This window comes from Enhydra lutris, unplaced genomic scaffold (assembly GCF_002288905.1).
Source record: "Enhydra lutris kenyoni isolate GAN:26980312 unplaced genomic scaffold, ASM228890v2 scaffoldscaffold17, whole genome shotgun sequence".
In the NCBI taxonomy this organism is placed as follows: domain Eukaryota; kingdom Metazoa; phylum Chordata; class Mammalia; order Carnivora; family Mustelidae; genus Enhydra; species Enhydra lutris.
In genome coordinates, this window is record NW_019154101.1 from 37,468,631 (window position 1) to 37,493,821 (window position 25,191).

The window sequence follows — 25,191 nt, forward strand, 5'->3', positions numbered from 1 at the left end:
GCTAAGTCACGCTTTCGAAACATATGTTTTATTGTGTCCCTCCTGGCTCACCACAATCTTGTTCTCTCTTTCGTCATCCACACTGAGTGCTGAAGTCTTACTGTGGTCCAGAAGACTGGGTATGATCTGCCCTCTGTCTGTCCCTCTAATCTCATTTCTTATCACTTTTCCCTTTGTTTATTTTACTTCAAACACATTGGTTTTCTTGCTGTCTCTAACATGCCGAGAATGTTTCCATTTATGGCCTCTGTGCTTGCTGTTTCTTCTTTCCTTCTTCTTCAGATGTCCTTCCTTCAGCGATCTGCTTGTTTCACATGCTCCCTTCATTCAGTTCTCTTCTCAGATGTCCCCCCAGCTAGGCCCTTCCTGATCCCGTCCACCAGATCTCAAATACATCCTGTCTCTCTCCATCTTCTTGTATTGGGTTTACCTCATATCTTGTGTCCCTCCACCCCACCAGAATTCAAGTTCCGTGAGGGTGGGCTCTTTGTCTTACCCACTCCCATCCCTGCAGCATCTAGAACAGCGCCTTGCACACAGTAGACCCCTACTAGGTATTTGATGACTTGAAATAATGAATGAATATTTAGGTTATTTTGAGTTTTTTGAAACTATAAAGGAAGTGACAAGTGAGCATGGGGAAGAGTGATATGTGAGTTATTCTTAAGGTATATAGTGGTAGAATTACTGGGTCAGGGAATATGGAGAACTTCTCCTTGACTAGGTCCTGTCTAGACAGACTGTTGCAGTTCCCCTTTCCACCACCGTGTGAGGGCTGTCATTGTTGTACATGTTATCAGCACTTCAACATTGTGTTCTCAGGACCCCTTACATTTTTAAAAAAATTGTTGAGGATCCTCAAAGAGCTTTCATGTGTGAGTTATGTTTATAAATATTTACCTAATTAAAAAATAAAACAAAAAATTGAAGAATTATTTATTAATTTGTCTAAAATAGTAATAATGAATCTATTCATTATGTCAGTAAAACTAATACATTCTTATTAATATAATGTGAGAAATTAGTTTTTCTTAGACAAAACCAAATTTAATTAGAAACATGACACTGCTTTCCATTTTTGAAAATTTTTTGGTTTTTACCAAATTAGAAGACATCTGGTTTCTTATATCCACTTCTGCATTTGGTGTGTTACGATATCACATGTCATATAGCCTTGAGTTAAAAAACCATTCAAAAGCACAATGAGATACCACCTCATTCCAGTCAGAATGGTTAAAATTAACAAGTCACGAAGTGACAGATGCTGGTGAGGATGCAGAGGAAGGGGAACCTTCCTACACTGTTGGTGGGAATGCAAGCTGGTGCAGCCATTCTGGAAAACAGCATGGAGGTTCCTCAAAAAGTTGAAAATAGAGCTACCCTATGACCCAGCAATTGCACTACGAGTATTTACCCCAAAGATACAGATGTAGTGATCCGAAGGGGTGCGTGCACCCCAATGTTTATAGCAGAATGTCCACAATAGCCAAACTATGGAAAGAGCCTAGATGTCCATCAACAGATGAATGGATAAAGATGATGTGGTATATAAATACAATGGGATACTACTACTCAGTCATCAAAAAAAAAAAAAAAATGAAATCTTGCCATTTGCAATGATGGGAATAGAACTAGAGGTATTATGCTAAGTGAAATAACTCAATCAGAGAAAGAATTATTCATATGATCTCACTCATATATTGAATTTAAGAAACAAAACAGAGGATCATAGGGGAAGAGAGGGAAAAATATGAAATCAGAGGGAGACAAACTGTAAGAGACTCTTAATCATAGGAAACACACTGAAGATTGTGGGAGGGGAAGTGAGTAGGGAGATAAGGGAACCCGGTGATGGACATTAAGGAGGGCACGAGATGTAATGAGCACTGGGTATTATGTAAGACTGATGAATCACTGAACTCAATCTCTGAAACTAATAAGACACTGTATGTTAATTAATTGGATTTAAATTTAAAAGAGATTAAAAAACACCCTATACTTAGGAAAGAATGAGGACGAAAAGGCAAATCACTTATTACAACAATCATGATTTGGGCATCCACAGCCCTTGGAAGGGTTTCTGGGTACCCAGAGCTCCCCAGAGGTTACTTTGGGAACCTGTGACTATAGAGAGAGATGGGGCATTTCATTTCCATTTGCATTTCCCCAGAGGCCTGTGTGACTGAGCCTTTTTTTAATGTTTATTTCTTTCTTGCTTCTTCTTTCATGGATTGTCTGTTGGTATTTTTGGAGTTTAAAAAATTATTTTGGTTACAGATTCCTTGTTTAGAGTGTGCATTGCAAATCCCTCTCCCTTAGTCTATGGTTTCTAACATCTTTATTAATGGTGCTGTTTTCAGAATTCTTAAACATTAGTGATCTGTTATTAGCTTCCCATTTTTGTGTTTCTAGAGCATTTTTAGTACTCTGAAGTCAAAGATTCTTTTTTTATATTTTCAACTAACAGTTGTACAATTTTGGTTTTCGTATTCAGGTCCTTAATCTACCAAGAATTAATTTTCCCAGGGTACGTGAGGTCAAATTCTGCCCCATCATCTCCCCGCTCCAGCCATGGGTGTCCACTTTTGCCAGTATCATTTATTGGCCAGTAAATTCCTCCTCATTGATCTTTAATGCAGTCTGTGCCAGGGTCAGGTTTCTCTGCCACCTGTGCACTGTGGCTCTTCTCTTCCACTGATCTGTTTGAATGTCTAGGTCCATAAAACACTGAGTTAATCCTTCATTATTAGCTAAGTCATACAACTGAATATCAGGTAGGGCTTAACCCTCCACCTGCTTTGACTGTTTGGGGTCCTTTTTTGTATTGATTTGAAAATCAGATTTTTGAATATATGGTTTTGTCAAGTTACATACAGAATTGCTGGAATTTTTGTTAGAATTGTGCTTAATTTGCAGAATGACTGTATATTTTAGAAAATCATTTAAGCCTTATTTAATATACTGTATGCTAAAGTAGATTCCAGATATATCTAATAATTCAGCTCTCTCTTATATCAAAACTAAAGAAAAAAAAACCCTCCCTTTCTTAAAAACAAAGCAAGGCAAGAATGGACAAACAGAAAAAATAGAAAAAATATTTATCAAATCTTTGGAGAAGACAAGAGTCTAACTTTAGAAATTCTGGGAAAACAGTCTCCCAAGACCAATTTATGAGTTTGATCACTGTAGGTTTGTTAATATCTATATGTTAAAAAGAAACAAAAATTAAATCCTGAAGTAGAAACATTGTTTTCACCAGTATGGCAAAGGTTCATCTCTCCTATATAAAGAGTTCATCCCAACTGATAAGGAAGCAGATAAAGAACAGTTATAAATTTTACCATATTTGGTTAATAAACATAAAAAAATTTTGTGTTCATTGAAAATAAAAAAAAAAAAGTAAATGAAAACCATGGCGAAGGATGTGTTTATCCATTAAAAAGAATATTGTTGGTATGGATATAGGAATTTTTTCAGTTCCATACACTGCTGCTGGAAGTCCAGATTTCCAACTTTTAAGGAAAACAGTTTGTTAATAAGTATTAGATACATTAACCTTTTTCATTTTCTGATCCAAGAGTTCTCCTTTGGGAAATTTATGCTAAGGTGGTAGTTAAAAATGTGCAAAGTATGCCACATAAGAAGATAACTCTTGCATATTCCTTTTTAAAATAAGATTTCAGGGGCGCCTGGGTGGCTCAGTGGGTTAAACCACTGCCTTCGGCTCAGGTCATGATCTCAGGGTCCTGGGATCGAGTTGCGCGTCGGGCTCTCTGCTCGGCGGGGAGCCTGCTTCCCTTCCTCTCTCTCTGCCTGCTTGTGACCTCTCTCTGTCAAATAAATAAATAAAATCTTTAAAAAAAAATAAAATAAGATTTCAGGAACAATTTAAGTATTCACCTGTGGGATAAAGGTTAACTAAGGAATATATACATAGATTATAACATAAGTATTCACAGTGATTTTGTAGCTGGGGCTCAAAAGTGCAGGAGCCCCTGGTGCCCAGGGTCCAAACAGACTAAGTTCGGCCACTGGCCGCTGACAAAATCCAAAGGCAGAGAGACCAGTGGTTGTGAAAGAAGAAAGGGATTTATTTCAGCGAGGCCAACATCGGGAAGACAGTGGACTAGTATCTCAAAGACTGTCCCCGAAGTGCTGAAAAGTCTTTCCAGGTTTATATAAGGAAAATGTGGGACAAAGGTCGACATGTACTTGCAGGTGGGCAGTGAAGGTCAAGCCAGTCATCGTCCTGGAGTCACGTACACAGGGACTTGCTGACTCAGGGTGGTCCTTATTGCTTGAGGGGGTAGTTTCGCTTCCCATCTGGGGATGCTTTGCCCCCTGGGTCTTTTGCCTGACTTCAGAGATACACTTGAAAGAACTTAATCAATTAGAAAGTTTGAGGTCAAAATGGAGGTAGTGGAAGCCCTCTTTCAGTTTTATTAAGAATGACTTAGACTCATACTATCCAGTTAATTGGAAAAGCATAGAAAATTAGAATAAATTGACTTCATAATTAAGGCAAGCATCTTGACAAAATAAAATTGCAGTCCTAGTTTTCCTGTGGTTGATTTGTTTATTTTCTCTTCTCTTGGTGTCAGTGTTAGTGACTTCTGAGTTTTTGAGGCCCCAGAATGTTGTGGGATGATTTTGTTGGCTTTATAGCTACCACAGACATACAGATAGGACAGGAAATGCCATTGTCATTTTAGTATAAAGACATGAAAAGTTCCTACAATTTTTTTTTACTTCAACTAAATTTTATGTAAATAAACACACATACACACATATCACCACTAGGCCACCACAGTCAGAACATCCCATTGCTGTATTAATACTTTGCCACGTTTTTAAATTTCAGCTCATCCTGGTGTCCAAAAGGTGGTGCTAGTATCATCTGCATCAGACATTCCTGTTCAGTCTCCTCGTACTTCGGAAATTTCAGTTCCTGCTGATCTGGATAAAACAATCACGGAGCTAGCTGACTGGCTGGTCCTGATCGACCAGATGTTGAAGTCCAACATTGTCACCGTCGGGGATATAGAAGAGATCAATAAGACAGTTTCCCGAATGAAAGTAAGTACATCGTGTTGAGGCTTGTCAGGGAAATGCCACAACACAGAAACAGACAAAATCTGTTTGGATCTCCTTTGTTTGTCCTAAACTCTGGGAGAATGGGCTTTAAAAAAACTCTTTATCTGTCAAACCGCCATGCTGTGTTTGCCTGGCTCCGAGGAATAAATCCTATCTTGCCTTTCCAGTGTGTTGGTGAGATGACATTTACCAACATAAAGTGAGGGGCTCAGTGTATTTTAAAAATCTAAAACTGATACCATACAGTGAGGCACATCAATACAAAAGTAAATTCGTGTGAGATTTAATACTTCGTGTGATGTGGGATATTTTCCTGAAGCACCTTTTAAACTCTTTCATAATGAACTTATTTAATTGCTGATTTTAGAAGTGAGAATTTCCTGATTAGACTCTAGTCACTATACGTACACCATCTAATGTAAATTTTCAGTATTCATTGTGTACCAGGTTCTAGGTTACGTGTTGCATAGGGATACCGAAAAGAACGTACCAGATAGAAATTGGAAATATACCATAAAATAATAACAGTAGCTATTGCTAACTTTTATTCAGTGCTTAATATTTGCTGAGTAGTTTTCTAAGTATTTTACATGTTATATGTCATTCATTTTTTTAATGGTCTTTTGAGGTAGGTATTAATTTTATCCCCAAATTGTAAATATGCCCAAGGTGAGGTAGAAGCACCAAATGTACCTAGGTAGACAAGTTGCTACAGCAAGACAGAATCTGAGATAAGCTGTGAGATAGGTCCAGACCACCTGTTAGGGGAGCCACAGTGAGAAAGGAGTTTAGTTCACAGTGGTGGAAGGCAGACCACGTGGGATTTTGACCTCTGGAGATGAATGACATTCCTGATAGAGGGAACAGAGTGAATAAAGGCATGCAGCAGGGGAGTGTGAAGGATGTTGGTTCAACAATTTTGCAATAAAGAGGTGTAGTGGGAAGTAAGGTCGCAAAGACAGGTTCAAGTTCACTTTGGGAAGGAGCTCATTGACCATGTTTTACGCATAGGCCCCTTGGGGTTTTAGTCTGTAGGCAGTTGGCAAGCATCTTATCCCCCTTTTCTTTTCCTTTGTTAACGGTGGCTGCGAAGTGATTGATAACAGTGCTCGGCATTGATGGGAAGACTGGGATGCTTTTTAGTGCTTAGGATAGATTGGAGGCAAGAGATGCTTAAGGCAAGCAAAAGAGCCCTTTCTAAGTGGCTAACATGATGCTATTGCAATTAGCGGAAATAAGGAATAGAAGAAATGGGCTGTGGATGAGGGTTTAAGTGATTTAGTTTCAGATGTGTTATGTTGAGAGGTTCTTGGGCCATTTAGAAGGAAATAATCAGCCTTCATTGAAATGTCTCTCTGGGATTCAGGATTAGAAGTTGTGAATAATCCATTTAGAAATAATATTTGACATTTTAAGGCTAATTGAAATCTGCAAAAGTAGTGAATTTAAAAGAGGAAGGGCTGGGAGAGAATCTCTGGCATCATGTTTGTACTTACTGGAAATTGTGTTTTCTAATTGTTACAGTTGTTTTTTAGTTCTATGCTTAAAACACACTATATTCCTAATTTTTATTTTTTATTTTTAAAGATTTTATTTATTTCAGCCAGAGAGAGAGAGAGAGAGAGCATGGATGGGGGAGAGGAACAGAGAGAGAAGCAGTCTGCCAGCTGAGCAGGGAGCCCAATGTGGGGCTCAATTCCAGGACTCTGGGATCATGACCTGATGAGAAGGCAGACATTTACCTGACTGAGCCACCCAGGCACCTCGATTCCTGATTTTTAAAACTTTTTACCCGCCTAATTGGTCCTGAGACAAAGTCTCTAGAGCAGCATTTTTCTTGTCTGAGATTATTTAATTTGCAGTTACTCCAGTAGTATCTTTTGAATGCCTCACCCCCATCCCTGTAGGTGACATTAGTTTGTGTGTGTGTATCATGTAGGGCAGACACCCAGGGTGTCATCAGAAGTCACTGCTAAGGTTTTCAGACCATTTTCTCTTAGGGATTTTTCTTCATCGAATCTCCTCAGACTTGATATAGCCAAGCTGTAGGGTTTCTATTATTTCTCTTTGTGAAAACAAAAAACAGAGTAAAGTGCCTTGCCAGGTGACCTAGATGATAAGTGGCAGAGCTGAGATTTGAACCCAGGACCTTTGACTTCAAATCTTGCTCTTTTCTGCTGTATTGCTGATGCCTCACTATCCTGCATAGGAGGAAAACAACAATTTTGATGTCAGCACACCAGTTTTGCTCTTTTAGTAGTACCCTTAGGTAAGGCTTATTAACTTATCTTAGTAATCATTTTTTCTTAACAGATCACAAAGGCTGACTTAGAACAACGCCATCCTCAGCTTGATTATGTTTTTACATTGGCACAGAATTTGAAAAATAAGGCTTCCAGTTCAGATGTGAGAACAGCAATCACAGAAAAATGTACGTTAAAAAAAAATCATGTATCATCCTCTTTCTCTGAAAATGATAACACACTTTATGCACAGATTATTCAACCAGAAATTAATATTATTTGATATTTGATACTCTATTAATAAGTACAGTTTTCCTTTGATTTTTATTTTTTTGTGAACCTCGTTACTGTTCCCATATGCGTTCCTTAAAGTGTTAACATTATTACTTTTAAGTTTGTTACTGATACATTGGATTCTTTTTTCTTTTAAGTTAGAATTTCTTTTATTTTTAATCTTTCAAAAAATATTTATTTATATTTTGGGGGAGACAGTGTATCCACGTGCATGAGTTGGGGGAGGGGCAAAGGGAGAAGAAGGGAGAGAATTCCAAGCAGAGCCCAGAGACCAACTCTGGGCTTGATCCCAGGACCCTGAGATCATGACCTGAGCCAAAACCAAGAGTGGTATGGTTAATTGACTGAGCCACCCAGGTATTCCAGGTCAGGATTTCTTTTAAAGGAATCAGAAAATAAAAGTTAGAGAAAACATTGGAATGCAAAACCATGCTTCCGTTTTGATTAATTAATAAAACCAGATCTTGCTATTTCTTTTTAGCTTCTCTTCTTCTAATCCACTCCAAAAAGAATTTATTGAACAACACATTCATACCTATGGGCCTGGTACTAATTTTGGATTAATTTAGTTTAAAGCAAAATAAAATAAGACAAAAAATAAATGTACAGAGCAACCATATCAAAGATCCATTTCTTTTGCTTTCTGACTTAAGAGTGTCTGTTAAATCTGTATGGTATATGAAACAAAGTCTAAAACCATAAAAGACTCAATCTCAAAAAACAGACTGAGGGTTGCTGGGGGGAGGGAGGTGGGGATATGGACATTGGGGAGGGTATGTGCTATGGTGAGTGCTGTGAAATGTGTAAACCTGGCAATTCACAGACCTGTACCCCTGGGGATAAAAATACATTATATGTTTATTAAAAAATAAAGAAATAAATTTAATATTAAACAAAACAAACAAACAAAAAACCAAAGTCTAAATTCTCAAAAATGTCATGGAGGGATGGTCGCAGCCAGCTTTCATCATTGCCTCTCCCACATAGCCCTCCACCCATCTGTAGTTATTCAAATAGATAATATTTAAAATGTCCTGGCAGTTCCTAATTATTTGCATGCTTTTTTTCCCCCTGGCCTTTTCTCTCCCGGTGAAATCCTACTCAGCAGCTAAAATGTCACCCCCTTTGTAAAGTCCTTCTCACCCTCTACTAGTCCCTAGTGAACTATATTTTCTATCTTTAGTTCCTGCTGTGGCTTTCCCCCGATAATGTCATTGTAGTCTCACAGTTAGTTTAATTTTCTCTTCCATAAATGGTGGATATTCACCTTTCTGGCCCTGGAGCCTCCTACAGTGTCCAATATAACTTAAGTACTTAATAAATATTTGTGGCAGACTGTAAACTGGACGGTATTTTATTACCTTGTCTAATATTTCTGAAGGGAAGAAAGTCAACTCTTCCTCCTATAAAAAGTATGTTTCAATTTTAAAATAAATGTGGCCACAGCAATGTTATTGAAAGAGAGAAGTTAGAGAACTTTTAGTGTCTTTCAGTGTTGGTTTATTTTTACTACATAAGCCATTTTCCTTCTTTCTCCCTCTTGAAAAAAAAAGATTTATTCATTTATTTGAGAGAGAGAGGAGGGTGAGTACAAGCAGGGAGAAGGGCAGAGGGAGAGGGAATCTCCAGCAGATTCCCTGCTGAGGGCTGAGCATGGAGTCTGATGCGGGGCTTGATCCCGCAACCCCAAGATCGTGACCTGAGTGGAAACAATCCAAGAGTCAAATGCTCAATGTACTGTACCACCCAGGTGCCCCATCCCTCTTTTTTTTTTTTTTTTTTTAGAGATCCCATTTATCTACCTGACAGATAGAGATCACAAGTAGGCAGAGAGGCAGGCAGAGAGAGAGGGGGGGAAGCAGGCTTCCCACTGAACAGAGAGCCTGATGTGGGACTCAATCCCAGGACTCCAGGATCGTGACCTGAGCCGAAGGCAGAGGCCTTAACCCACCGAGCCACCCAGGCACCCCTGTATTTTTTTTTAATTGATGGGTTGCTTGTGCTGGACGCAATTCTGGAGTGATTCCATTTCCCATCACAGGCCAGAAAGGGCTTCTTTGCTTTAGCGACACCAAACCATTTACAAAGTCTTCTCCATTTTGCTTTCTCTACTATCTTATTATTATTATTTTTAACCACCTCCTATTTGTCCAAAGTTTCTCTTAAGGTTTTTGACAAGACTTTTCTTTCTTCTTCTGAATATGTTCCCTTTCCAATTTAACTCCTGCTTTGTTTTCTCTCCTTTTTTATTTGCATAGAGGCTGCATAATCTTTGTCATTATTCATCATATGAAAAAAATACTCTCAGCAGAAGTGTACTGCCTACAATAACCTGCTTTTAGCACTTATTCACAAAGAATAGAACTTGCTTATTTTTAATGATAAACCTATGATACATGCTCTCACTTGATGGCTTTCATTTTATTCAACATTAAAGGATTCTATTAGTAATAGCATTGGTCATTAGTACTTTATGTAACTTTTTAACTGACAAGTACAACATTATGATAAATTCGTTCTCTCTTTAAGTGGAATACTTAAGCAATCTATTTAAATTGTTAAACAATACAGCTTACAACAGATGATCTCATTGAATGATTTTTAAAAATTATTACATGTAAGTATGATTTTCAGTGTTCTGAACAATCTTAAATCGATCACTCTATGGTTTGCGGTAACCCTTTGATATCCCAAGAATTTTACCAATAGGTCCCAATACGACTTAGCTGCAATGTTATTTTATTGTTAAGTTAATGGCTTGGTATTTAACTATTGCTCTCCAGTCTGTGTGACATCCGAAGCATCTTCTAGAAGAATATTTTTAATTTCCTAACTACTTATTATCAATGGGTTGTTGAAATCATTCAAAGCTATCGTTTACTAGTGCTTCAGTTCAAGATCTTGAAGTATTCAGGAAGTAATTAACCAAAGGTTTAAGTTTCTTTAGGTCTCTCTTTAGCTTCATGTTAAAAATGAGAAGAGGTGAGAAAGGAGGGGAGAAAAAGGAAGGAGAGCAGACAGAAGAGGGAAAGAAAGAGAGATAGAAAGGAATAATAAAAAGAAAGAGGAAAAGAACTAATGTGGATTTTTTTATGGTAAAGAGCTACTCGGTAGATAGAACTTGAATCTAATTTGCTTTTAGTGTTTCTCTTGAGTGTATAAAAATACTTTCTTTTAGACAGGTTTCATGCGACAGTAAGACAAATATGAAAAGTATTCTTAAATAGATTATTTCCTTGTAAAATCTTGACAACCTTTGAGTATCTCCTTTGAGGATGACAAGTGACTGCATCTGTGTCTTAAAGTTCTGTCATAAAGTATTGTTAAACTCTGCCTTCATCAAACCACGATCTGTGAATATACATCAGAGAGGAATATATTTTCTTTATAATTTTTGGTTTATCCATAGTAGATATTTTTATTGTGAGATATTTCAGTGCATTTAAAATAGAATTTAATTCAAGATTCTTCTTCAAGAATAGTTTCACAGAAATGTGTTGGTTGTATAGTATGGCAGACATGTATTAAATTCCCTTAAAAATGTATATAGCAACTTGCCTTCTTTTTCTTTTCTATTTATAACCTTACTTATGATAAATTTGAAATCAGGTATTTTTTTCCCTTTGCTGATAGTTTCTGGGATTATTTTTGTATGCTTCCTCAGTGGAAAAGGTCAAGAACCAGTGGGACAGCACTCAGCATGGTGTCGAGTTAAGACAGCAGCAGCTGGAGGATATGATTATTGACAGTCTTCAGTGGGATGACCACAGGGAGGAAACCGAGGAACTTATGAGAAAATATGAGGCCCGATTCTATATTCTCCAACAAGCCCGCAGGGATCCGCTTATCAAGCAGATTTCTGATAATCAGGTAAGACTCATTAGATTTGTGGAGCTTTTTTGGGCATTATTAATTTACTGGATGTACTTTTTTGTTCTTTGGTAACTGTAATTTTTAGGACCCTTGTCATGATGTTTTCACCAGTGCTTTGAATATACATTGAAATTTATATAAAGAATTTGACCAGGAAGGTCGTTGAAAAATTTCAGGAGGCCTAACAAGTAGAGATATACCTGTATACCAGATGTGTTGCTCATGGACTCTTTGCAAATGGAGCACAACCATGAACCAGCCCCTAGAAAGAGAGTATTTTCAGTGTCTCAGGAACCCTCCGTTTTTCTGTCTTCCATGTCTACTCTGAAGCTTATTTTTATTTATGAAATTTTCTGAGATTTTCATTTGAAGCTAGTGTACTGAACAATTCAGGTAATAAATTTAGTTCCTTTTAATACTTTTATAATTAACTGTTTTATCTATATCATCAGAGTAGGTAACTTTTTTGATTGGTTTGAATATAAAGTTGATGATATTGAACATCGATGGTATTTTAAATTCTCTCTATAATTACAGAAAATGTTTTTGAATTAGAGGTTATAGTTTTTAGGTTATATTTTGGCATAATATTTATTTGCCCTTCAGAGAGCCTAAGATGAAAGTGTACATTTGTGTTGAATATATGGGAAACAAAATCTAAGACTTAAGAGCATGTTTTTATAATTCACACATGTAGACTTCCCACGGTTACAATTTAAAAATCAAGTGGCCAGGTGTCCTGATTTTGTGGATCATTTTCTGTGTTTTTATGACATCTGCTGATTGTTTTCACCAAATGACTCAAATATAATAATCAGCAACGCCCCAGGATACTTAACTAGAGGAATACAGTTAAAAGTGAGATGAATGCTTCAGTCATCTGTTATTCAGTCAGAATATTCATTTCTAAATTTTCTACTCAGACTCTAGGATAGATTTTTTTTTTTTCGCCAGTTGCTATAAAAAGCATTATGGGAACATTTCATTTCTCATTTAGATTTCATGGGGGGTATCTTGATCCAGGGGCTCTGAGAGGTGGAAAACCAATGCCTGTGGACACGCTCAGCATCAGTTTAGTTATTTAATAGCAACTCTTAGTAAACCTTGCTTGGCTGCTTGATCCACCCAAGCAGTTAACTTTGTCAACAGGCACCGTGACCCAGGGGCACAGAAGACTTCCATATTGTTGGCCCTTTTCCTTCCTGCCAGCATGTAGAGAGGAGCTCTGTAGTAAGTTCATTCCTGTATGATGCATGTTGCTATAAGGATCAGATATGTAGCAGAACAAAGGAAAAAGATAAATACTTTGAGGAAGTAAAGTATACTTCAAAGGTAAGATAGCCTCTTAATATCTGCTGTGTACCTGATCATTCCTTGGACATTTGCCTTTTTACTTCCAGAATTACTTTTATTTAAGCTGTTCAAGAGTTTGTCCCATAATTTGCTTTTTTCTTTTGATACTTGTGTCTAAAACTTGTTGAAACCTATGAGGAGAACCATTGTTTAGGTAGTACTAGTTACCGAGTGACCGAGTCTAATAATGACACCTGCAATTACACCTTAGGTATTGCTTCAAGAACTAGATCCTGGTGATGGTATTGTAATGGCGTTTGAAAACGTCCTGCAGAAACTGCTGGAGGACTATGGTAGTGATGACGCCAGGAATGTGAAAGAAACCACTGAGTACTTAAAAACATCATGGATCAACCTCAAACAAAGGTAACATGAAGGGCCTGGCAGGTAAATGCATGTAGGGGCGAGAATTTGATCGCTTTGGCTTTCTCATGGAAACATGCCAAATATGAGACAACCAGAAATACATATTTTTGTTACTTTTTAAAAATTTTTGTCCAGTGCTGGGTTAGTATCACACTTAGTACAGAAGGTATATTTATACATTATCTATTTGAATTTCTGCAATGGAATTTTTCCTTGAATGAATCTAAACCTTGCCAAACATCATTTTATGTGTTCAGATTTTCTTATGCCTCCTAGCATTACCTGGAATATATCCTGTAGTACACTGGGGGTAAGGACTGGTGAGGTATTTACAGATGCATGAAGGTGATGTTATCCCTAATTATAATGAAAATAGTTTGTGGTGCCTGGGTGGTTCCGTCCATTAAGCGTCTGCCTTTGGCTCAGATCATGATCCCAGGGTCCTGGGATCCAGCCCTGCGTCAGGCTGTCTGCTCAGGGGGGATGTTTGCTTCTCCCTCTGCTGGCCTCTCCCGCAGCTTGTGTGTGCTGTCTCTCTCTCTTTCTCTGTCAGATAAATAAATAAAATATTTTGAAGAAATAAAAAAAAATATATAATTAAAGTCATGTGCTCTTTGGCCAGGTCATCCTTCGTTGAAGCGGAGAATGCGTGGCTCCAGTGCCAGACTTCGGAAATATACTATGTGTATTTAGGGCTTCATCTAATTTGTTTTCTTTCCATCACTCTGTCTAGTCAGTATATTTGGAACAGTCTAAAATAGCATATGTATTTACCAGAGAGATTTTCCTGTCACTTGAACACCTAGGGTCTGAGGAACTGTAAACAGTGGTTAGCGTCTCTTTAAAATAGCATAGTTAAATTCATCATCAGGAAAAAGTGTTTACTTCTTGCCTAGTACAGGGAATGCCTGTGTCTAATGAAATTATGGTTTCACACACATCTTTATATATTCAGATATAACCACCTGAAAGCAAATTTGTATCAAAACGCATTTATTTTGGAGTGAATAAAATGGATAATACTAAAACACTTTATGACATATTACTGGTAATAAAGTATGGCCAAGCATTTAATAACCTCTTGACATGGAGGTGTTTTATACATTTTTAGAATGTCATTTTTAGTTAGAGTCTATGAAGTAGATTTTAGATTTTTGGGAAACCCGAAGACAAGAATTACGAGGCAGTATATGAGTGTGAATATATACATGTTGCTACATATACCTAGGATTCTGGAGGAACTAAGAATAGGGTAGCACATACAACAGTAAGGAGTAGTTAAAGCAGAAGATAGCTATTATCCTGCTCTTTCTAGCATTTTAGTACAGCTGTTTTGATCTGTTATAATAGCTTCCTTGGATACAGTAAGGATCCCAAAACTAAGGCCAGGAAGAGAGTGAATTAAAAACTGCTTTAAAGTATAAACTTCCTGTTATAGGATAAGTAAATCCTAGGGATATAATAATACAGCGTGGTGACCACAGTTAGCAAGCCTGTATTGTGTAATTGAACGTTACCAGGCAGATCTTAAAAGTTCTCATCACGAGAGAAAAAAAATGTGTAACCATGTGTGGTGATAGATGTTAACCAAACTTACTGTGTTAATCATTTTGCAGTATATACTTATATCCAATCATTATGTTCTACACCTAAAACTAATACATTATATGTCAATTACATGTCAATTAAGCAGCTTTAACACTAAGATAGTCCTTAAGCCTACTTTATCTGAGTGTTTAAAAAAAAATCCATGTGTAAGAATTATGACTTTGTTTTTGTTGTAAACGATACCAGAAAAACTGATCACTTAGGAATGTGAATGTGAAGCCTGCTTTATTTAGCACCTCAAATTCTTCTTCTTTTTTTTTTCTTTTGCTTTTACTTTGTAAATATTTTAAGACAGCCTACAGCAGTAGTTAGATTAGATGGAAGAGGCAATTAAAAATGAATTATATTCCAAGGTGATCTTTCATTTGTCAGAGTTAAGACAAGCACAGTGTTGCAATTTTATGATAGTAACAAGTCATTGTGCTTATTCTAGTTTCTTATTGCATTTTCAGGGGAAATACATCAACATTAAAACTTAGATATGATTTAGGTATATTGCTATCTATAAAGCAAGGAAAATACAACAAAACTGTAGCTCACAGGATCCTTTTCATGAGTGACAGCTGGGGGTTCTATGTATTGCAAGGATTTTCTCTTTTAAACACAGTGATATTTACAATTTTTAACTGTTTTAATTGGGGACCGTTCTAGAATATGCAAATCTTTCCTTGCCTTAAACAAAACACATGAACTTATAAGCAACATTAAAAAAAAAATTCTTGGCATTATTGTTGTAAAGATAGAGTCAACGAACTTTAAGAGCTTTAAGAGCTATCCACAGTCTTACACTGCATTTAAGCCAGTGTTTCTCAACATTTTTACATTATCAGCCCCAAAGAGCCTTGTTAGATCCCCATTCCCATGAAATTTTCATACCATGAGTATACTGTGTGTCTGTTTCTATACTTTATAGTTGTGCTTCATACATAAAAAGGGTAGATTTTTCCACTCCCCTCCCCAACCCTGCCCCATTGAAGAACCACTTCTCACCTCCATTGAGAGTGCGTGGTTTAATGTAAGGCTCCGAGGCTCAGAGACGGTGAATGCCATGTTCAAAGTCACATAGTGTGGCCAAGATGATATTTCTCTGTGCTAAGTTATGATAATGCTCTTCCTGCTCTGAGTTCTGAAGAATTGGTAGTAAATTTATTCAGGCTGCCATGCTTTGTGAGATTTTCTGCTTTATTTTTAGTGTATGAATTTTATTGGGTGTCTTCCCATTGTCAGGCTCTGTGCTAATCCCTTTATTTAATCCTCAAATCATAAGCGACAGGCAGCGTGTTCATCAACGCTGTGTCAGTGAATCAACTGAAGCAGAGGAAAGTTGAGGAGTGCCCGAGATCACACAGCTCAAAAGAGCAGAGCTGAGACTGATATCCAAACCTTTTTAACTGTGCTGCCAGGCTCTTACATCCTTTAAAAATAATTTGTTTTCTTCCTTTGTCATCAGAATGTCAGTGATGGCTGGTGACTGCTCTGCGTACCCGCCTCTTGGATCTGTGATTCCACTTACTGTTTCTTATCTGTGTCGAGTTAAGAAATCAGATCTGATTAAAGATTATATGGGGGCCTCTACTAAGAATAATGCAGCACTCTTCAGTGTATGTCCATTGTGCCTTCTGTAGTGGTCACAAAGAGGCCGTCTATGAGGGCTCTCTGAATCTTCCAGCTGTATTCGGTATATGTGTCATTGACAGCCAAATTGGGGGGGGGCGGTAAAGGGTTATTATACTTGGTCATGGAATAATGTCATCGCGGCATAATGTGTGAAGTGTAATACCAGCTTTCAAAGGAAATGTTTTGTATGAATTGCAATTGGCCTAAGTAATTTGGCCATTCACAGCTACAGGGCCTCATTCTCTTATCTCCGATGCCAAAATCCAATAGCTCTGATAACAGAAAGCTTTGAATTGACATGAGGCTGTTTATTATAGTCTTTATTTATCCTGCTTAGTATAAATAGCCTTGTTCCTAGCTGTAGAAATATTAACGTGTTTGCTGCCTCAGACCCTACTATGTGTAATATGTCATACAGATACATTCATAAGAATAATTTTTTATTGTGCAGAAAATTCTTAATTCTGAAACACAGCTGGCTACCCGCGTGTTGAATTCTGCAAACAAAAGGCCCGTCTCTAACATTTTTTTTTTTTTAAAGATTTTATTTGTTTATTTGACAGAGAGAGATCACAAGTAGACAGAGAGAGAGAGAGAGGGAAGCAGGCTCCCTGCTGAGCAGAGAGCCCGATGCGGGACTCGATCCCAGGACCCTGAGATCATGACCTGAGCTGAAGGCAGCGGCTTAACCCACTGAGCCACCCAGGCGCCCCCGTCTCTAACATTTTTAACTAACTGATGTACATTGACCCCTGCTCTCTCCATCTGTGCAACGTTTTCCCCCTTGTATCTCTTAATGCCAGGTAACATATTTTTTAGTGTAAACTGAGATGTATTGAAAGTTGAAAAGTGTTTGTAGTAACTTTTGAAGTGTGAATGCCTGATTTGGGTCTGAAGTGTTGGTCAGCCCCAGAGTGCCTATGTATATGTATATGTTAGTGTGCACGTATACACAACCTAGTTAACTATGTTGAGATATTGTAAAGGAAATGAGACAATGTAATTTTGTGTTATAAGGAATATCTTATACATTATTAATCACTATGTGGTGGGAAAGACGAACGATTCTCTGCAATGAGTCTGCTCTCTTTATGATGCAGGGATATGCTGTGAGTGAGGCTGGATGTGGGGCTGAGGCCAGTTTGAATAGGATCACAGGTAACATCAGAATCCTGGTAGACAGGGCACAGAGCTCCTAGGGGAACTTGAATTTTGCTGGGCAGTGATGACTGCCTGTTTGTGGTTTATAATAATAAATGTGTAGCGATGCTCATCGACTCAGAGGCAAGTAGAAAGAATGCAGATGGAAGATCCGGGGCAGGGGAGAGGAAGGGGTTGTAAAGGAGTGGACCCAGAGATGGCTCCTGGTCCATGATCGGGTCTCAGATGTCCCTTCCGCTGGGTGCTGCAGTCCCTCACTGTGGCTTGACAGGCGGATCTTGTGTTGACTTACAGACACTACTTCACTTTCGAGGTAGCGAGCAACTGTTAGAACCATCACGCAGTGACCATGGGCCTGGAGGTCAGTATATGAATGTAATGGATAAATATTTGGTGCTCTGAAAGAGTAGGATTTTGCCTGGAAGATGGGAGGACAATGGCCGGAAAATAGCAGTGAAAAAGCAAAGAAGAGGACCCTTATTCCAATGACTACCTGGGGCTTATAGGATCTGTGAGGAAAAAGAAAAAAGCATTCTTGAAAGTTTTCAAGGGGAACTGATGGTCCTAAGGAAACCAATTTCACTTAAGATAAGGTGAAGGAGTTGATCTGTGATCTCCTGATCATAGAATAGAGTTCTGGACATAACAGAAGAAGGGTTTGGGGGGTGAAGTGGAGCAGATTGGGGAAGGTGCGGAGTTGTATTGGTTACAGCCCTATATTGGGTGGCCGGGAAACACGGGATATTTGGTAGTGATTTAGCTAAAAGGGAAATAGGATGTGGTGATGTGTATTCTGTCATGGAAATAGTTCTGTGGTCTTACATATTTGCTGTCAGCTCTAGGGAGAGCTGCTCCTTTGGGTTATACAAGGTCAGGGGCAGGCATCATGGAGTGGGTGTGGGGCCGGTGGGGGCTTCTTTCTTGAGCTTCCCAATTGGTGTGGCAATGGCAGCCTAGAACAGTCTCCTTAAATCCCCTGGAGTGAATATTTAAGTGCTTGATCACGATGACCCAATCTCTGGGTCCCCCAGAAGACCACAGATTGTGGGGTGTATTTGCAGGTACTAATTCTTCATCAAAACAACTGCATTTCCCCAAAGTGTGCTTTAATATATTTTTTAGCTGAATGTTATTTTATTTACCGACAAATTACCTTGTGAAAACATCCATTGAAAAGCTTAAAGAATTATTTCATTGTGAGTGTTCTACATGCCACTCAAACTTCTGATGCCAGTATTCTCCTCTCAAAAGAGATAAATATATTTAAATCTCATGTAACTGTAAAGATCACCTTTTAAGTATACCAAAATTTAGCAACACGTATCTGTGGGTTTCTGAAGGTATTCTTTTCCATTAAAATAGAAAAAAAAAGAGGGGTGCCTTGGTGGCTCAGTTGGTTAAGCGTCTGCCTTCAGCTTAGGTCATGATCTCAGGGTCCTGGGATCGAGTCCCACATTGGGCTCCCTGCTCATCAGAGAGTCTACTTCTCCCTTTCCACCTCTTGTGTTCTCTCACACTCTGTCTCTTTTTCTCTCTTTCTCAAATAAATAAATAAAATCTTAAAAAAAAAAAAAAGATACCTGGTTGCATTTACTCTATTGACCAATTATAATAAGCACATGTGCACTGGATTAACAATGTATTTTGTTGCTTAAAATATCAAGTATTATATAACATCTTTAAAATACTATTAAAAAAGTCACTTAGGTGTGGGTGGCCACGTTTTGTTGTGCTACAAGATAACTATAAGCTATTTTGTAGAATATCAGCTGCTTTTACAGCAGAAATCTCTTAAAAAGCTGAGCGTTTATGTTTAAAAAATCCCAGTTCCCTTTAAGATAAACTATTATAAATCTGTCACCCATGGATTCCTCAAATCTTTCATGAGAAGCTATTTACATTTTCAGTGTGCACCCATTTCTTGTCCCAAAGAATTCTATAGTCCGTTACTTTTGTTTCTTCAAGAAAAATTCTTGTTTCTGCTAAAGTTACCCTTCTAAACTTCAAATATTGTTATCTTTTTGGCTTTCTGCCTATCCTTATTCTTTATGATTTATAGGTTAAAAAGGATTTTAAAAGAAATCTCTGCCTTTGTCTAGTAGCCACAATTCCCTAAACTTGATATCCCTCTCCCCGCCTCCCGTAACAGCGCTCCTACCCGTGTTTTCTCCTATGATATTTCTCAGAACGTCCTCTGGCTTTTCTGATCTTGAGATATAGCAACCTGAACTGCCAGATATAAAGTCTTCCCTGAGAATCGTAGACAAATGGGAGTTCAGTGCCAGATGTGATCTTGGGAACTGGCACACGAGTACTTCCCACCCTTCTTGCTGCCTGCCCTGCCCTCATCTCTCCCCATCATTAACATCTTATTGACATGCAGTGATTCTTTTTTTTTAAACATTTTATTTATTTATTTATTTGACAGAGAGATCACAAGTGGACAGAGAGGCAGGCAGGGAGAGAGGGGGAAGCAGGCTCCCCGCTGAGCAGAGAGCCCGATGAGGGGCTCGATCCCAGGACCCTGAGATCATGACCTGAGCCGAAGGCAGAGGCTTAACCCACTGAGCCACCCAGGCACCCCACCATGCAGTGATTCTTGATGACAGTGAGGGATTCTTGATTTGAAGTGAGGGATGGAGGTGGGAGTGGAGAGTGGAGCAGGTTTTGTAATCTTGGTGATGGATTAAGTGGTTTTGAAAGGACCCCTGGAGACTCTGAAATGGATCCTTTACTCCTCTAGTCCAAGCAACTTAGTTTAAGGATGAAAAAAAAAAATGGGAGATTTGAAGTGATTTATCCCAAGCCACAGAACCAGTAAATGGCAGAGGTGGTAGAATTAGGTCATTTTCTTCTGAGAGCAATGTGCACATGGCTTAAAGGTAATTTATTAGCCTGTGCAGTAAAGTGTGCATACTCATTCCTGAACCTCTCATTTTACAATTATTTTTGGCCTTATGGTTGTATAATAAATCATGGGAAATTCCTTGAAAATGGATAAAAGAGTCTTGTAGTGTCCAATATACCATATTCTAGCAATGGATCTAGTTTTAAGAGGACTAGCATGTGTGGTATGTTACCTTTGAGCTATATTCTATTTGAAATTCTGTATGAAATTATAGTTAAAAAATCAGACTATAAATGAATGTACATGATGATTATAAGGTTTTAAAATGTATATTATAATAATATGAAGACAGTTTGGACTGGTGTAAATAGAGTTTAGTTTCTGATATATTCATTATTTTTAATAATTGATAACATTCATGATTTAAAAAAATCTGACACCCAGATATATGTGAACTTGAAAAAATTCTCCAAGACCTTTATTACTAAACTGCACATTTGCATGATGTAGGCAAAATTAATTTCCCAATATTTCACTCAATTCATGTAGAAGATTAGGGAAAATATCATTTGTTGAGTATTTACGATATCTTGAAACATTTATGTATGTATACCTCACTTTGTTCTTAAAATATTGCAGAAAGGATTTTTTTTTTATTAGTTTATTCAGTACATACTTGAGTTGCTACTGTGTGTAGGCCCTGGGGGTACCAGGTGCACTGATGATTCAGAAACTTCAAACAGACAACCAGATAGTCCCTTTCGCTCATGATTGGAGATGGGCTGCAGTGGCAGAATGTCTTCCAAAGGTGGGGAGACTATCTTGGTTCATCTGAGTGGGCTTGGTTGTTCCATGCCTCTTTAAAAGTGAAGGTGGAAGGAGTCAGGAGCCAAGGAATATGGGTGACCTCAGGCCAGAAGCTGGAAATGACAAGGAGAAAGAACTCTCTAGAGCCTCCAGAAAGGAACACAGCCCTGCTGACAACTTGATTTCAGTCCAGTGAGCGCTGTTTCAGAAACTAACTGACAGAACTGTGAAATGATAAACTCATGTTGCTCTAAGCCATGAGGTGGTGATTTGTGACAGTAGCCTGACATGTGAATAGGGTAAGGGACATCATGCCATGTGTGGGCTGAGGTGCCATAGAAGGTGTCTGCACCACGTTCTGGAAGGAAGGTGAAAATTAATTAGGTCGGAAGGGGAAGGTTCGTGGGAATGGGGAGAGGGAAGGATGGATATTTAAGGTAAAAGAAGTAAAAAGTAGGAAAAAAAATAAAACAAGATGAAATCAGAGATGGAGACAAACCATAAGAGACTCTTAATCCTAGGAAACAAACTGAGGGTTGCTAGAGAGCTGGGGGTGGAGGGACAGGGTAACTGGGTAATGGACATTAAGGAGGGCATGGGATGTAATGAGCACTGGGTATTATATGAGACTGATGAGTCACTGACCTCTACCTCTGAAACTGTTAATTCCTTGTAAGTTAATTAATTGAATTTAAATTAAAAATAAAAATTAAAAAAGTAAAGCTCTGGACTGAGGATAAATAATTGCTTCATTTTTATAAGTAAATAACCCCATAGGATTCTCAGACATTACATCCTTTTGCTTCTAGTCTGGGCATTCTTAAGGTTTAATAGAGCTAATCTATAATGATCTGCTTTTACTTTAGCTGTTTGCCACATAACCTATTTTATACATATGAATAGTCTTAAAAATAAATGGTACAGATTGTGTATAAGTAAAGTGTTTGACTATACCAGATTTCATAGTCATTAATTTTAAGTGTTAAGAGTTGCCTATTAATTGTTGATTAATTGCATGTGTATACTCATTTAATTTTTTGCTTTTAGTTACCTTTTTGGCACAACCTTTTTGTTTATTCTTAATACTCTTTTTTTCAGTTGATGTTTTAAAAATTGAAAACACCAGGGCACCTGGGTGGCTCAGTGGGTTAAGCCTTTGTGTTCGGCTCAGGTCATTATCCCAGGGTCCTGGGATCAAGCCCTGCATTGGGCTCTCTGCTTGGCGGCGAGCCTGCTTCCCCTCTCTCTCTGTCTGCCTCTCTGCCTACTTGTGATCTCTCTCTGTCAAATAAATAAATTTTAAAAAAATCTTAAAAAAAAAATTTGAAAACATGGGTGGGGTTAGGTGGAAGATAAAACACCGGCCCCCACCACTAACCACCCAAATTCTAGTGGGTAACTTCTAGATTTTAGAAAGTAAAGAACTACTTATATATGATTAAAAAAATTTGAAGTACTTAAAGGTTTATTACAGAATATACTGGTTCTCTCACTACTCACCACAGTCTCCATCCCTAGGGGCAACTACTTTTTCTTCTTTTGGCTTCTCCTTATGTCATTTATACATTTCCATATTCTACATAAAATGAGAATACTGTTATCTTCCAAAACATCAGTATTAGACATTGTCTATGGATATCCTGTTCTGGTAAACATACAGCTTTCTCATGCTACCATTTTCTTTCCTTCCTCATCATTGAATTTTTTTTCACTTTTTTTAAACTTTTTTTTGTTATGGTAAAATACACATAACAAAAAATTTACCATCTCCACTATTTTTAAGTATACAATTCACTGGCATTAAATATTCATGTTGTTGTGCTATCATCACCACCGTCCATCCCTGTAATGCTTTTCATCTTGCAGAATGAAAACTTTGTGCTCATTAGATGATAACTCCCTATTCTTTCTTTTCCCCACCCCTGGCAACCACCATTCTACTCTCTGTCTTTATGAATTTGACTACTCTAAGTACCTCATGTAAGTGGAATCATACAGTATTTGTATCTTTGTAACTAGCTTATTTCACTTGGTATAATGTGCTCAAGGTTCATCCATGTTGCAGCAGATGTCAGAATTTCTTTCCTTTTTTAAGTCTGAATAATACTCCACTGTATGTATGTATTACATTTCTAATCCATACATCTGTTGATGCACACTTGGTTTGCTTCCACATTTTACCTATTGTGAATAATGCTGCTATGAACGTGGGTATACAAATACCATTTCAAGACCCCGTTTTCAGGTTTTTTTTGGATGTGTGCTCAAAAGTGGAATGGTAGATCATATGTTAATTCTATTTTTAATATTTTGAGGAATCACTAGACTGTTTTCTACAGTGGCTATACCATCTTATTGCTGAATTTTTAGATAAACAGGTATTCAGTATTGACATTGTTATGTGTGTCTAAACATCATTACCAGCCAAGCACTGAAGTTTACTATAATTTTGCTTCCTCTCTGTTTTTTCACCTGAAGTTAGCAATTGCCTTGCTTTTATGTGCTTTATGTGCTTGGGTTTCTTTGCACCTGTTACTAATTCTCACATTTGCCAAAGTTCTGATGGTATAATTTACCACAAAGCAATCACAGTAAGCAGTCTATCACTTCTAATATTTTTTCTTAGACACAGTTCTTCTGTAGACATACATTTACATATGTAGACATACTGTAGACATATCTTAAGGATATTTGTGCTTTTCTCCTGTGCTTTTTCTCCTTTTAGAATCCCTGTTTCCTGGATTTCATGTGTGTGTGTTTGTTTTTATTTGTTTTTCTTTGCTCTTTTGGGTTATTTCCTTGTTTTTTTCATAGTGTATCCTTCATGAGTTTTGTGAAGTTAAAATAAGAAAATGTAGCAGTTGAACGGTGATGACAGTCCTCATCTGGTTCAAATCATTACTGTCTCTTCTGAGATCTCTTTTCACCATTAGCATGGGACCTGTTTGCTTCTCCCTCTCTTGGATCTCTTGTTTTTATGCTTCTCCTATCTTTTTTTTTGTTCCTTGATTTACAAACTGATTTTTGTGGAGGTCATCTCTTAGTAGCTTCTTGAAAACTGGTATTTGGGAGGTAAGTTTAAAGACATTTTTAAATAGATTGTCGTTATTCTGTAAATACTTATTATAAAACTGTAATAAGGACTCTGAAATATGGAGATATGTAAGACTGCTTCTGCCATAGTGAGTCTGTGGAAGAGAAGAACAGAAAACAAACCCATATAATACCGTCAAAATAAAATTTAAGCATGTAACAATCCAAGGGCTATTCTAGGGAACATGTGATTAATTTCTATATAAAGAGGAGTAATGACCTTTTATGAACTCAGAGAAAGGAAATCTAATTGGGCTGGGATGTTCTAAAGAAGGTAGACCTTAACTCTAAGGATCTGTAGGATTTTGGTAAGTGGAGGTGGCCAGAAGGGCATTTTTTTTTAAAGATATTATTTATTTATTTGACACATAGAGACATCACAAATAGGCAGAGAGACAGGCAGAGAGAGAGAGAGGGAAGCAGGCTCCCTGCTGAGCAGAGAGCCCGATGCGGGGCTCGATCTCAGGACCCTGAGATCATGACCTGAGCCGAAGGCAGAGGCTTAACCCACTGAGCCACCCAGATGCCCCAGAAGGGCATTTTTATGTGTACATGAAGTTTTTGGGTGGGTTCAGCCTTAAGAATATCCCAGAGAAAAAGGAACGTATCATGATGACCTGAACAGAGTATTGGACAGAACTGGGGGATAGGCTAGAAAAGTGAACTAGTGATAGATTATGGAAGACATTGAGATTCAGGAAAAGCAATTTGGGTTTATTCCGTAGTCAGCCAAACCCTATTGGAGGTTTTTTAGTAGCTAAAGGCTCAGGTGAAGTTGCTGGCTTATGAACAGAAACAGATAGCTTTCGTGTCTGGCTTTTTTTCACTTAGCAG

At 37.9% G+C, this 25,191-nt stretch overlaps 1 protein-coding gene across 2 annotated transcripts in view; it reads left to right on the forward strand.

Moving 5' to 3' along the window:
• The window catches only part of LOC111147605 (utrophin), a 552,279-nt gene that overhangs the window by 259,327 nt on the left and 267,761 nt on the right, over positions 1 to 25,191 (forward strand). For both annotated transcript variants that reach the window (XM_022503758.1, XM_022503757.1), the window contains 4 exons: positions 4,862 to 5,076; positions 7,408 to 7,525; positions 11,296 to 11,501; positions 13,069 to 13,223. In XM_022503758.1, coding sequence (XP_022359466.1) covers positions 4,862 to 5,076; positions 7,408 to 7,525; positions 11,296 to 11,501; positions 13,069 to 13,223 — 694 coding nt within the window. The remainder of the gene's footprint in view (positions 1 to 4,861; positions 5,077 to 7,407; positions 7,526 to 11,295; positions 11,502 to 13,068; positions 13,224 to 25,191) is intronic.